This window comes from Panulirus ornatus, chromosome 20 (genome assembly GCF_036320965.1).
Source record: "Panulirus ornatus isolate Po-2019 chromosome 20, ASM3632096v1, whole genome shotgun sequence".
In the NCBI taxonomy this organism is placed as follows: Eukaryota; Metazoa; Arthropoda; class Malacostraca; order Decapoda; family Palinuridae; genus Panulirus; species Panulirus ornatus.
This window is the reverse complement of record NC_092243.1, coordinates 42669923-42685722: the sequence shown is the minus strand read 5'-3', so window position 1 is coordinate 42685722 and position 15800 is coordinate 42669923. Positions and strand designations below refer to the sequence as shown.

At 42.0% G+C, this 15800-nt stretch overlaps 1 protein-coding gene across 3 annotated transcripts in view; it reads left to right on the top strand.

The window, feature by feature from the left end:
- LOC139755968 (uncharacterized) overlaps positions 1–15800 on the top strand; it is a 155964-nt gene extending 140164 nt beyond the window's left edge. For 2 of the 3 annotated variants that reach the window (XM_071674812.1, XM_071674814.1), the window contains exons 4-6: positions 10810–10948; positions 11721–11810; positions 14798–15800. In XM_071674812.1, coding sequence (XP_071530913.1) covers positions 10810–10948; positions 11721–11810; positions 14798–15018 — 450 coding nt within the window. In that variant the 3' untranslated portion in view covers positions 15019–15800. The remainder of the gene's footprint in view (positions 1–10809; positions 10949–11720; positions 11811–14797) is intronic. The other variant, XM_071674815.1, reaches the window with a different exon arrangement.

Below are 15800 nucleotides of genomic sequence, written 5' to 3'. Positions count from 1 at the left end.
TGTGAAGGAATGTGGCCTTTGTTGTCTTTTCCTAGCGCTACCTCGCACACATGTGGGGGGAGGGGGTTGTTATTTCATGTGTGGTGGGGTGGCGACTGAAATGAATAAGGGCAGACAGTATGAATTATGTACATGTGTATATATGTATATGTGTGTATATATATATATGTATACGTTGAGATGTATAGGTATGTATATGTGCGTGTCTGGACGTGTATGTATATACGTGTGTATGTGTGTGGGTTGGGCCACTTGTGTGTTTTCTTGCGCTGTCTCGCTAACGCGGGAGACAGCGACAAAGTATGATAAGTAAATGAATAAGTAAAGATATATATATATATATATATATATATATATATATATATATATATATATATATATATATATATATATATATATATATATATATATATATTCCAATGAGCCCACTGGGAAATGAAACACAGTAAGTTCCCAAGTGCACTTTCGTGTAATGATCACATCATCAGGGGAGATACAAGAAAGAAATATAACAGTTATTTGATATACGACGAAGAGACATAGCTACGACGCCATTTGGTAAAAAGTGACTACCCGAATGTAGGTCGGGTGCGTTCAAGTCTGGAAACATGCGTATAATAAATTCATTATTTGAACAAGAAGGGGAACTGTTTACAAATTCTGTCAACAATAAAGCAATCCAATTTGTATAAACATTCTCAAATATTAATGTTACAATTCTTTATGTATTTAATGATAGAAGATTCAATGATATTTCTACAAGAGTTAGTTAATAATTGAGATGACATTACTCCATTCAATACACTGATCATAAATTTTAACATGACATTTGATTCTTGTTCTGTTCTTATGCTATATTCATGTTGTTTAAGTCTAACAGAAAGATCCTTACCGGTCTGCCCAACGCAAAACTTATCACAATTTCTACATGGTGCTTTATAGATGCATCCTGCAGAACTTTCTGGTGAGTTCCTGTTTAAGATATTATTTATAGTGTTGTTGTTGCTGAAGGCAGCATTTTCATTAAAGAATTTATGTAACATGGGAAGTAAAGTAAAATAATTACTAAGAGGGAGAACTGAAAGGTTCTTGGTGTCAGTGGGAGGTATAACTATAAAATGATTTCTTTGCTAATTTAAGTGATTTATCAGTGAAAGATCTAGGATACTTTAACTTGGATCCAATAGAATATATCTTCTCAAACTCATCATCAATAAACTCTGGACTGCAGATACCTAATGCCCTAAGGAACATAGACTGGAATGATGATGATTTCACTTTGTAATGTTGAGCAGAGTAATAATGGATATATGAGCATACAGTGGTAGGTTTTCTGTATATGCTAGACTTAAACTTATTTTCATCCCTATGGATCATGCAATATGAAAATGGTAACATACCATTACTTTCAATTTCTACAGTAAAGTTGATAGAAGGTACCCAAACCCCCCATTGACATCAAGAATCTTTTAGTAATAATCTTTCTTTATTTCCCATGTTACTTAAATCCTATAATATATATATTGTCTTCAGCAACAATAACATTATAAAGAATATCTCAGTTAGAGACTCGCCAGAAAGTTATGCAGGATGCATCTATTGAGTACCATGTAGAAATGGTAAAAAATCGTATGTTGGTCAAACTGGTAAGGATCTTTCTGTTAGACTTAAGCAACATAACTATAATATAAGGACAGGACAAGAATGAAATGCCTTGTTTAATCATATTAAAAATTATGATCATTGTATTGACCGGAGTAATGCCATCTCAGTTATCAACACAACTCCTGTACCATGAGAAATATCATTGAATCTTCTATTATTAGATACACATAGAATTTTAACATTAATATTTGTGAAGGTCTATACAAATTGGATAGCTTTATCGTTAAGATTTGTAAACAGTTCCCCTTCTTGTTCAAATACTGAATATGTTGCAGGTACCATCAATGTGTGGGAGGTCAGGTCTCCTCTGGCTGGGGAGGGTCGTTAAGGATGTGTTCATGTCCTGAAGGTAGAAACAGTCCATATCCTCTCACGTGACCGTGGCTCATCTGTTGGTGGCGTGCGCTGGGGAGGAGACACTCCAGGCTGGACGTTACAACCAGGTTTATCATGCCAGCAACATGAGTCGTCTGATCTGTGACCGTGTCAGTGATTGACGCCACCTCAACAATCACTCGCCTCCAGCGCGTACGTCTCATGATCGGCTGGTGTTACTGGGGAACTCTTGACCTTCACGGAGGCTACTGATATGCTATCATATCACGCTGCAAGACACCTCTGGTTTACCAAGAACTGGAACGTGAAGCAAAATCGTGTTCTCGTTGAATTTTCCCCTCGTCCTGTATGCGCAAGTACAGTGGTACACGACACGTAGTGTACAGCATCAGTCAACACACTCCTCACCCCACAGGGCATCAGTCAGTCTTGTCGCCACTCTTACACCACGTATAAAGGAGTGTGAGAGGCTGGGATCACGAGGGACATGAGGAGCGTCCATGCTGACGACAACTTGGAAAGAGACTTGGAAAACCTGCAGCCATGGTTGGTGAAATGCCTGATGACGTAATATCTAACCAAATACTGTGCTGATGAAGATCGAACACAGCAGATGGTGGTCATATTGAGAGAGAGAGAGAGAGAGAGAGAGAGAGAGAGAGAGAGAGAGAGAGAGAGAGAGAGAGAGAGAGACAACGTCCGGGAATCTATGCGAGACTCCAACTTGAGACAGACATGACACCCAGTCTGTCACCCAACACACTGGGATGATCATCACACAGGTAATTCATGAATTAGTTAAAATCAAAATTGCCTTCCGTACCTGGACGAGAACGTACCCAGAACATTGTCTGCAGAATGTACAGGACCCAGACCAGTGTACACCTCACCAGCTGGGTCACCCTCACCTGAGTCCACATAGAGATCTGCCAGCAGGAGGCTAGTGCATGGCAGCCAACACCATGCATATTAGAGACAAAGGAACTGTGTCACAGGTCGGGGACAGCGACCACTGACCTGCCTTACACTTGAAGAAGGACGACAGAAATATTAGAACCTTCGTGATCAACTACGTTAACGACACACACGCTGGAATGTAACGCCACACGCGAGGACGTATGATGAGGAACTCGTCTGGAGATAAGCGAGAGAGAAGACGTAATGTAATACTGCCGTGTGTGATCACAGGTGAAGGAATGGAACATGTTAAGATACAAGCCAGACACAACTGTTGCTCTCCCTTCCTGTGTTGGAGGATAAGGTAATCACACACACACACACACACACACACACACCGTCATCACCACTAGACTGAGTTGTGACCTGCGCGCGCAGTGGACCACAGTGACGGACGCCGACATGACGGATTCGCTGGTTGGTGACGGTCGTGGGAGCGCACGTCCTCCTCGTAACACTACTGTAACATCTGACCATCAGCAGTGAAGTAGGGCACGTGCCTCCTGCAGTGGTTGACGCTGTACTGTACAGTGAGGGTCGTCAGCCTGACTCAACTTTACGAACCATGATGATGCACACATGTCTGCCAGCGTCTGATTATATAGCATGCTTACCTGTACATATATAGCTTGCACTTTGCTATAGATATATATCATACACTTAGCTATATATATATATATATATATATATATATATATATATATATATATATATATATATATATATATATATTATCTGTGTTCACTTACCTATAGATATATATCATCTCTGTACACTCATCTATAGATAAAAGCATAAGAAGTGAGGCCACTGCAGTAGGTCTATTGGCCCATGCTAGGCAGGTCTTGAGTCTGTCCACCCTACAACCAGCCGCTTGAACCCATCAACACATCATCCAACCTTCGTGTAAAGCTACCTAAATACCCACGTAGCTTCCACTACTGTACTTGGCAGCTTGTTCCATAAATCTATTACCCTATTCCTGAACCAATATTTACTCACGTCGGACCTGAATCTATTTTTTTCTCATTTAACTCCATTATTTCTTGTCCTGTCCGGTGGCGCTATTCTGAGAACTTTATTCATGTCACCTTTATTAATGCCCTTCACCCATTTATAAACTTCAATCATATCCTCCCTAGCCCTCCTTCTTTTAAGTGAGTCTAGATTCAGTCATTTTTACCTTTCTTCATCAGTGAGGTTTCTAATTCCAGAGATCATTTTTGTCATTCGCCTTTGTACTCTCTCTAAACAATCCATGTCAACTGCATAGTATGGAGCCCAGAACTGTACCGCATCATCCAAAAGTGGTCTCACCAACGCAAGATAAAGCTGCAATGATACTCTAGGAGTTTTATTGCTTATAGCCTGTCAATGAACCCTAACATCCCATTAGCCTAGTCACACACTTTAATACATTGTTGCCGCGGTTTAAGATCCTTGCTCACCACATCCCTAAATCTCTTTCGCATTCTGATTGACCAATAGTAATATTATCCAGTGTGTAATCAGTGTTCCTGTCTTTACCCACACTAAGTTTTGTGCATTTATTTCTGTTAAATTTCATTTCCATGTACCCGCCCATTCTGATAATCTATTTAAGTCCCTCTGCCAATGCATTGATTTTTTTTTTTTTCATACGAGTCAATTATGGCTCCTATTTTTGTATAATTGGCAAATTTACATGAGTCGCTGTTTAGTCCCATATCCAGATCGTTGATTTATATAACGAACAACAGTTTTCCCAAGACTGACCCCTGAGGAACACCACTGGCTCTATTGGCCCAGTCCGATGTAATGCCGTTGATGTAGACCCTCTGTTTTCTGTCAGTGTGAGCCTCGCCCTAATCCAGTTAGGTACACATCCCCCGATGACGTGTGCCGCTATTTTTCTAAGTAGACGTTGATGAGGTACTCTGCCAAAAGCCTTACTTAAGTCCAAGTCTACAGTACCATAACGCATACCCTGATCAACAGTTTCAAATACTTTATTAAAGGAGAGAAGGTTACTGAGACATAACTTCACTTTCGTAAACCCATGTTGAGAATCCCTGATGAGATCATGATTTTCCAAATGTTCCCGTATTTTGTCCTGTATAGTTGATTTGAGAGATTTTCTCCACAATAGATGTCAAGTTGATAGGAGGCGATGGATCTATCCCCTTTCTTAAAAATGGGAACGACATTTGCTGTCCTCCATTGCTTAAGAACTACACCTGATTCCAGAAACTGTATAAATACATTTAAAAGCGGAAAACTTCCTTCTTGCTTACATTCCGCCAAGACCTTTGCATAAATACCATCTGGTCCAGGACTCTTGTTTACTTTAAATCGTTCTATTTCTTTCAAAATAACAAATCTATTTATTTTCATATCGCATAGCTTTCCGGTTTCGTCCCACCTGGAAATTTGTTCTGGAACCGGAATATTTGTATTCTCCTCCTGCGTAAATGCTGATATGAAGTGATTGTTGAAAACTTCACACGTTTCAGTCTCACTATCAACTAATCTACCATCTGAGTACACTTATATATATATATATATATTAAGTGATTATTGGTGCCTGTGCACCTGGTCATGAGGGATCGTGAGAGGTAAGTGAGTGAGTGTGTTAGCAGCTTTGATGCACGAGACCGGGTTATAGTGATGGGTGATTTGAATGCAAAGGTGAGTAATGTGGCAGTTGAGGGTATAACTGGTGTACATGGGGTGTTCCGTGTTGTAAATGGAAATGGTGAAGAGCTTGTGGATTTGTAGGAGAGATGGTCAAAGGGTATTATTGGATTATGTGTTCTTTGATAGGCGTGTAAAAGAGAGACTTTTGGATGTTAATGTACTGAGATGGGCAGCTGTAGGGATGTCTGATCACTATCTTTTGGAGGCGAAGGTGAAGATTTGTAGTGGTTCCCAGAAAGGAAGAGAGTATCTTGAGGAGATGAGTGTGGTGAGAGTAATTGAGCTTGGAAAGGAGACTTATGTAAGGAAGTGCCAGTAGAAATTGAGTGTAGAATGACAAAAGGTGAGAGTAAATGATATGAGGGGAGTGGGTGAGAAATGGGATGCATTTCGGGAAGCAGTGATGGCTTCCGCAAAACATGCATGTAGTATGAGAAAGATGGGAGGTGGGCAGATTAGAAAGGGTGGTGAGTGGTGGGATGAAGAAGTGAGGTTGTTAGTGAAAGAGAAAAGAGGGGCGTTTGGACGATGTTTGCAAGGAAGTAGTGCAAATGACTGAGAGATGTATAAAAGAAAGTGGCAGGAGGACAAGAGAAAGGTGCAAGAGGAAAGAGTACAAATTAGAGTTGAGGTGAGATTATCATTAAATATTAAGGAGAATAAAAAGATGTTTTGGAATGAGGTAAATAACGTGCGTAAGACAGGGGAACAAATGGGAACATCATTGAAGGGGACAAGGTGGGAGGTAATAACAAGCAGTGATGAAGCGAGGAGATGAAATGAGTATTTTGAAGGTTTGTTGAATGTGTTTGATGATAGAATTGCAAATACAGGGAGTTTGGTCGAGGTGGTGTGTGAAGTGAGAGGGTCAGAGAGAATGGTTTGGTTAAGAGAGGAGGTAGTGAAAGCTTTGCGGAAGATGAAAGCCTGCAAGGCGGTGGGTTTGGATGGTATTGCAGTGAAATTTATCAAAAAATGTGTTGTAATTGGTTGGTAAGGATATTCATTGTATATATGGATCATGGTGAGGTGCCTGAGGAATGGCGGAATGCTTGCATAGTGCCATTGTGCAAAGGCAAAGGGGATAAAGGTGAGTGTTTAGACTACAGAGCCATAGGTTTGTTGAGTATTCCTAGGAAATTATGTAGGAGGGTATTGATTGAGAGGGTGAAGGCATGTACTGAGCATCAGATTGGAGAAGAGCAGTGTGGTTTCAGAAGTGGTAGAGGATGTGTAGATCAGGTGTTTGCTTTGAAGAATGTATGTGAGAAATACTTAGAAAAACAGATGAATTTGTATTTAGCATTTATGGATCTGGAGAGGGCATATGATAGAGTGGATAGAGATGCATTGTGGAAGGTTTTAAAAGTATACGGTGTGGGAGGTAAGCTATTAGAAGTAGTGAAAAGTTTTTACCAAGGATGTAAGGCATGTGTACGAGTAGGAAGAGAGGAAAGTGATTGGTTCTCAGTGAATGTCGGTTTGCGGCAGGGGTGCGGGATGTCTCCATGGTTGTTTAATTTGTTTATGGATGGGGTGATTACGGAGGTGAATGCAAGAGTTTTGGAGAGAGGGGTAAGTATGCAGTCTGTTGTGGATGAAAGGGCTTAGAAAGTGAGTCAAATATTCGCTGATGATGCAACGCTGGTAGCTGATTCGGGTCAGAAACTGTAGAAATTGGTGACTGAGTTTGGTAGTGTGTGAAAGAGGAAAGTTGAGAGTAAATGTGAATAAGAGCAAGGTTATTAAGTTCAATAGGGTTGAGGGCCAAGTTAATTGGGATGTAAGTTTGAATGGAGAAAAACTGGAGGAAGAGAAGATATCTGGGAGTGGACTTAGCAGCAGATGGAACCATGGAAGCGGAAGTGAGTCACAGAGTTCGGTGGGGAGTGAAGGTTCTTGGAGCGTTGAAGAATGTGTTGAAGGTGAAAGCGTTATCTCGGAGAGCAAAAATGGGTATGTTTAAGGGAATAGTGGTTCCAACAAGTTTTATGGTTGCGAGGCTTGGGCTATAGATGGGGTTGTGCGAAGGGTGGATGTGTTGGAAATTACATGTTTGAGGACAATATGTGGTGTGAGGTGGCTTGATCGAGTAAGTAACGAAAGGGTAAGAGATGTGTGTGGTAATAAAAAGAGTGTGGTTGAGAGAGCAGAAGAGGATGTCTTGAAATGGTTGGGTCACATGGATAGAATGAGTGAGGAAAGATTGACAAAGAGGATATATGTGTCAGAGGTGGAGGGAAGAAGGAGAAGCGGGAGACCAAATTGGAGGTGGAAGGATGGAGTGAAAAAGATTTTGAGTGATCGGGGCCTGAACATACAAGAGGGTGAAAGGCGTGCAAGGAATATAGTGAATTGGAACGATGTGGTGTACCGGGGTCGACGTGCTATCAATGAATTGAACCAGGACATGTGAAGCGTCTGGGGTAAACCATGGAAAGTTTTGTGGGGCCTGGATGTGGAAAGGGAGCTGTGGTTTCGGTGCATTATTACATGACAGCTAAAGACTGAGTGTGAACGAATGTGGCCTTTGTTGTCTGTTCTTGTCGTTGCCTCGCTGGAGAGGAGGGGAGAGGATGCTGTTTCATGTGTGGCGAGGTGGCAGGGTGGCGACGAGAATGGATGAAGGTACCAAGTATATATATATATATATGTATATATATATATATATATATATATATATATATATATATATATATATATATATATATATATAATATGTATTTGTCTGTGTATGTATACGTTGAAATGTATATGTATGTATATGTGCATGTGTGGGCGTTTATGTATATACATGTGTATGTGGGTGGGTTGGGTCATTCCTCGTTTGTTTCTTTGTGCCTCCTCGCTAACACGGGAGACGGCGATTAAGTATAATACATAAAATCATATATATATATATATATATATATATATATATATATATATATATATATATATATATATATATATATATTTCAATTATCAGACGGTGGAGCAAGTATTATAATGTCACAGATGATATATATCTATAGCTAAGCGCAGTATATATATATATATATATATATATATATATATATATATATATATATATTGCGCTTAGCTATAGATATATATCATCTGTGACATCATAATACTTGCTCCACCGTCTGATAATTGAAATTACCGAACAATTACAGTATGACAGGGGTTAGTAAAGAAGATAATAAACATTATCTTTCACTCGTGACTAAATAGATAATAAAGTAAACATGTAGTGAGGTACAGATTAGTGAAATTACACGAATGGTTTGAAAAGAGACATATAATAATTTAAACGGACGGGATCATGTGACCTATGTTTGGCGGGTCATACGGTAAAGTGTGTTTGGTGGGTCAGATGGTACAATGTGTTTGGTGAGTCAGACGGTACAGTATGTTTGGTGGGTCAGATGGTACAGTGTGCTTGGTAGGTTAGATGGCACGATGTCTTTGGTGGGTCAGACGGTACAGTGTGTTTGGTGGGTCAAATAGTGCAATGTGTTTGGTGAGTCAGACGGTACAGTGTGTTTGGTGGGTCAAATAGTGCAATGTGTTTGGTGAGTCAGACGGTACAGTATGTTTGGTGGGTCAGATGGTACGGTGTCTTTGGTGGGTCAGACGGTACACCGTTTGGTGGGTCAGACGGTACAATATGTTTGGTGGGTCATATGGTACGGTGTGGTTGGTGAGTCAGATGGCACGATGTGTTTGGTGGGTCAGATGGTACAGTGTGTTTGGTGGGCCAGACGGTACAGTGTGGTTGATGGGTCAGACGGTACAGTGTGTTTGGTGGGTCAGACGGTACAGTGTATTTTGATGGGTCAGACGGTACAGTGTGTTTGGTGGGTCAGACGGTACAGTGTGTTTAGTGGGTCAGATAGTACAGTGTGTTTGGTGGGTCAGACGGTACAGTGTGCTTGGTGGGTCAGACGGTACAGTGTGTTTAGTGGGTCAGACGGTACAGTGTGTTTAGTGGGTCAGACGGTACAGTGTGTTTGGTGAGTCAGATGGCACGGTGTGGTTGGTGGGTCAGACGGTACAGTGTGCTTGGTAGGTTAGATGGCACGATGTCTTTGGTGGGTCAGACGGTACAGTGTGTTTGGTGGGTCAGATGGTGCAATGTGTTTGGTGGGTCAGACGGTATAGTGTGTTTGATGAGTCAGATGGCACGGTGTGGTTGGTGGGTCAGACGGTACAGTGTGTTTGGTGGGTCAGATGGCATGGTGTGGTTGGTGGGTCAGACGGTACAGTGTGTTTGGTGGGTCAGATGGCATGGTGTGGTTGGTGGGTCAGACGGTACAGTGTGTTTGGTGAGTCAGATGGCACGGTGTGGTTGGTGGGTCAGACGGTACAGTATGTTTGGTGGGTCAGATGGTGCAATGTGTTTGGTGGGTCAGACGGTACAGTGTGTTTGGTGAGTCAGATGGCATGGTGTGGTTGGTGGGTCAGATGGCACGGTGTGGTTAGTAGGTCAGACGGTACAGTGTGTTTGGTGAGTCAGATGGCACGGTGTGGTTGGTGGGTCAGACAGTACAGTGTGTTTGGTGGGTCAGCTGGCACGGTGTGGTTGGTGGGTCAGACAGTACAGTGTGTTTGGTGAGTCAGATGGCACGGTGTGGTTGGTGGGTCAGACGGTACAGTGTGTTTGGTGAGTCAGATGGCATGGTGTGGTTGGTGGGTCAGATGGCACGGTGTGGTTGGTGGGTCAGACAGTACAGTGTGTTTGGTGGGTCAGCTGGCACGGTTTGGTTGGTGGGTCAGGGTAGTAATGAGTCAAGGATGGGTAAGATTAGAGTGAGGGACATCTTGTGTGTAGCTGTTGTGAGCACAGGTAATGATGGTGAGGGAGAGACACGTCAAACGTCATCATCTACCAAATTATTGATGAAATAACATCTATAATAATTACCTTTGTAAATACGTTGACGTCAATACTAGGAGATAATAACTCACCTTTGCACTAACTCCCTACCCTTACATTGGCTAGTTATGCTTGCACTAACTCCCTACCCCTGCACTGGCTAGTTAAGCTTGTACTAACTCCCTACCCTTGCACTGGCTAGTTGTGCTTGTACTAACTCCCTACCCCTGCACTGGCTAGTTAAGCTTGTACTAACTCGTCCACACCTGTACGAACTAATCCCCGTCATGGATTAAGACTCGGCTCCTCGGCAGGTCCAGGGCACGGAGGTGGCGGCGCTCGTCCACACGGCCTGCCACATCTCCCTCATGTCCACCTCCCTGGTGCAGGAGCTGGGCGTCAGACAGGACGTCCTCCCCGACACCTCCGTCCCGCCCTCACCGCTCAACACAGGTCAGAGGCTCCCTGGGTTACCTGAGGTCATACAGACGCGTCCCAGGTCACCAGGAGTCACTTGGACGCTTTCAAAATAAAAAAGGGTTAGGTAGACGATCTCCAGGTCACAGACGCTCGCCAGGTCATCAGAGGTCAGACAGATGCTCTGCAGGTCATCATGGGTCACTTAAACGCCCTCAAAGTCAATGGAGATTAGGTAGAAGCTCCCCAGGTCATCAAGGATCAAACAGACGCTCCCGATGCCATCAGGGCTCACTCAAACGCTTCCATCGTTATCAGGGGTCAGCAGAGGTTAGGAAGATGCCAGCCAGGTCAAGAAAATTTAGGAAGAATGAACAGGTTAATACAAACACCCCTTAGGTCACTCGAGGTCAGATCTACACACATCGGGTCAAAAGAGGTTAAGGAAATATATCGCAGGTAACGGGGTTCCAGCACACACCCCTTCTGCACCAGGGGTCGGGAGGAGGCTGACCTCCTCACCACGGTAAACTATTATACCATCTTTTGTCTACTTCTCCCACATTTCCACTCGTTTCTCTTCATCCTACACTTCCACTCAAAAACCACCTACTGTCTCATCTTTGTCTCGTCTTTGTTTCCAGTTAGCTGTGAGAGGATCGTCGTTTTATCGATTTATTCTTAGTAATAATAACGCAGGCTCATGCCAAAATGAAAACAAAAGCGGATTATATTATCTTTGTCATTTTCTTTCCTCTCCTAATACAGGAACTATCCTTCCAGATTATAAGTGAGTGTATCATTACAGGTAACGGATCACCATGGCTGGTGGAGGGGAAGCTCCGGTACGTGGAACTCTCCCTCAAAGGATCTAAACACGTCACTCAACTCCATGTTGGTCAGTGGCTTTGTTCTGTGAGCGATCTGTCTCGTATGCCTGAAAACACTTTTCGTTATCAGAACTAATTATTATGGATAGATCGCGGGTTATGAGTCAACAGAGTGATTATTATTAGGTAGTCATTATGCAGCCAAGATAGGGATAGACCTCCTCAACGAGTGAAACAGCTATAACATCGACCACAGTCAACCAGGACGATAGTAACCCCTGGTGGCGCCAACACGTACAACATAAACATTTCATCTATGATTTTCCACCATTTGATCCAGAGATAGATAGAGACGCAATTTCAGTTCATATCATGGGCGATCACCAGCTGCCCAGGTTGGCTGGGCTGGGATGCAGTGAGTTATCGTGTACTGGATGAAGTGCTCTTGGGCTGTTCAATGTCATGGGTCTGATCTCGGCTGCGGGAGCCGTCTGGTGCTCTTAAGTAAATGTGATAGTGGTGGGAATTACCCATCAAACAACAAACTAGTACTTACTCATTGGTGCTACATTAGAAGTATTGAGATATTACAAGAAGGTATGGACACTATACACGATAAAAATACGGTGCGAATATAGTGTATAAAACTTTTATGTGAACTTACGTTATCTGACTTAAAACGAGTCGAACAGAGCGTATGTATGACTCATGCTCCTCGTTGATGATACTGGAGGACGCCCTGAGAGAAGAGTCCCAGCCAGGCAATGGAAGATGCTCAGTAACAACAGCTTTCAAAGTAATGAGTCATATGTAAATGACTGCTGCCACGAATTGGCAAATCTTGTGAACTTTTAACCACTGCTTTATTCCAGCTTTTTTTATGTCATTAGTTAGGGCTCATTGTTGGGGAAGAAAGTTTGGTATGCTTTCAATATATCACAGTTCTACGACATTCAGTAAAATTTTGGTGGTGAGCAAACATAACGAAACACCATTAGTACAGAGTTGGTGGACTATACGGTAATGCTCAAGAAACTCCAACGGCGTAGTACGCATATAAATGTATAAGTCTTGCATGCACAAGAATGTGAACTACAAGAGATATCTAATACAGGTTGAGCATCCCTAATGCGAAAATCCGAAATGCTCCAAAATCCGAAAAATTGAGCAACGACATGACAAGTGAAAAATTCCACACTTGACTTCACTTGCCCATGCTGGGCTCTCATGCTCTGTTGGCGCCAGTTTGTTACAAACCATCGTCAACGCCAATACCACGTACATTACTCTGGATTGTTTCTTATTCTCTGCTCTGTGGTACAAAAATATTGTTGAAAATGTTAAAAAGACCTGCAGATAATGAGGGTCCAGTTGTACCCTCACTGACCGATAGTGAGAGTTGAAATGTTCCTGGGTCAAGGTGATGGTAGTAAGAGACGTTGAAAATGATTGTTAACACTGCAGAGAAGTGCCTATAGACAAGGTAGAAATGTGTGATGGAGTTACTGAACGACTAGAGCAGCGTGCATTCAAAACAGAGCTAGATATCATGTCAGTTAAAATCAAAGAGAGATTTCTAAGAAAACCATTGTTTATGAAGCAGATAACTTTAGAGAAAACATTTAAAAAAGCTGAGATTATGGCAACTTAGCTTTGTGATGATTCAATGTTACACAAACTTTGTTTCATGCTCAAAATTACTGAAAATATTGTATAAATCACCTTCAGGCTATGTGTATAAGATATATATGAAACAAATGGATTTTGTGTTTAGCCTTGGGGCCCATCACCAAGATATTTCATTATCTATTATCCATCATGTCAAATGTGGAAAACAGTATGGTATGGAAACAACTGGGTTAGAGCTAAGACAGCCCTCAACGTTTCGACTGTTCAACGGTCTTCCTCAGGAGATACCGACTCCAGCATTCGGCGGGGCCATATTCCGTAGCAAGTAATGGTCACGCGGTCGGACGCCTTGGTGTGTCTCGTTCTCCGATTGGCCCGCTTGTCCCGCTGCCTCCACCCTTTCACAGCTATCTCCGCTGCCTGACGTGACCAGCAGATATACCCAGACCTTGTGTTAACCTTGCCTGTGGTAGCGATATAAGCCGCTTCTAATGTCTTTCTTATTTGATTGCTGAAGCCTTCGTGCAGTTTCTTGCCTGAGGAAGACGGTTAACGGTCGAAACGCTGAGGTGTCTCTGCTCCAATCCGTTTGTTTTCATACCACCCTGTTTTTGATAAGTCATTAAGTATATGCAGACATTCCAAAATCCTAAAGAAAAGTCCAAATCCGAAATACTTATAAGGAATAGTCAACCTGTATTTACGTTCGATTGTTCTACAAGAACCCAAAAACATGGCAAGAAACAGTCGTTGAGTTACCATATACCAAAGTGTTCATATTACCCATTATATATTCTCTGGCGATATCTCATAAATACTTCACTCTATGAAGCTGGTTCAAACACAATCAGCAGTTTATATTAGGGACATTTGCTAGTTACCAACACTGTCACAGCTCGACAGTTTTGGATGAGTTACATATACGATATACCTGTTTCCCAGGCTGACTAGATGGTGCTCTGGCAGGCAGGGCAGGACCTGCAGTTAGATTAGTTACTGGCAGTTAGGCGAGGGTGACTGCGGCCTCGAACCTGTTGCTTTATTTCGTTTCCTGCTGTAGTGGTGTGTGATGTGTACACGTAGGAAAACAACAAAAAGTAATCACAAAAGTTTAGATAAATTTTACACTATGGAAGGAAGTTTCAAAAGTAATACAAAAAATCAGGATGATACAGCAAGATATCAATACTGCAAGATGATAAATGATAGAGAAAATTGGGTGTATTATTTGTTGTATTACCTGAACATCACTATAACGCAGTGTTATGATCTCCATGCCTACGTCATCTTTGATTCTTTTGATATATTTCTATTGTCATTATTTGTATATTCACAAGAATATAATGAACCTTTACAAGTATAACATTCTATTAATTTCTGCAGTAACTTAGTCCAACTCATCCCATCATTTGTCATCTACCCACAGCCCGAGACCTGCCTGCAGACCTGGTGCTGGGCGTCGACTTCCTGAAGAAGGCACAGATCCGTGTGAGCTTCCCAGACAGTGCCATAACCCTGCCCAGTGGCACCCAGGAGGTCAAGGTGCCTTTCCTCACCAACAGAGAGATGACCCAACACCAGCGGCGTTCCTCCAACACTGGCGGTGCCTCCACCAACAAAACCCGAGCCTATTCATCCAACTACTGACAGGACATCCCCGGCACACCAGCCGTCACCCATCACTATGAATAATTAAGATGTTTCAGTTACATCTCGACGTGTAAACTGCGGCGTCTTCCTCCTGATGGCCAATGTGTACCTCGGCCGCATGCGGCACTTGCATGCTATAAGGCAATATGTGCATCTAAGGTTCGGTTATCTTAAGGAAACTTGATGAAAATAAGAGTAAAGTACAATTAATGGAGTAACGACTCTGGTGCCAGTCCAAGAGGTTTACTTGATGTGATTAATGGACATATATGGTGGCAGTACATGAGGCTTACTTCATATAAGTTAGTTAACTGACCGACGACCATAGTGACAGTACAAGATATTTACTGGAGCTGTGCTGTGTCAGGGGTCGCTTGAACAGAGTCTGTACAGCAATGTTACACTGTACAGTAATGTTACATTGTACAATAATGTTACATTGTACAATAATGTTACACTGTACAGTAATGTTACATTGTACAATAATGTTACACTGTACAGTAGTTACACTGTACAGTAATGTTACATTGTACAATAATGTTACATTGTACAATAATGTTACACTACAGTAATGTTACATTGTACAATAATGTTACATTGTACAATAATGTTACACTGTACAGTAATGTTACATTGTACAATAATGTTACACTGTACAGTAGTTACACTGTACAGTAATGTTACATTGTACAATAATGTTAAACTTTACAGTAATGTTACACTGTAACTTCCTCATGCCCATATTTATAAATAAACACTGTGTGATATGTCTTGATTTG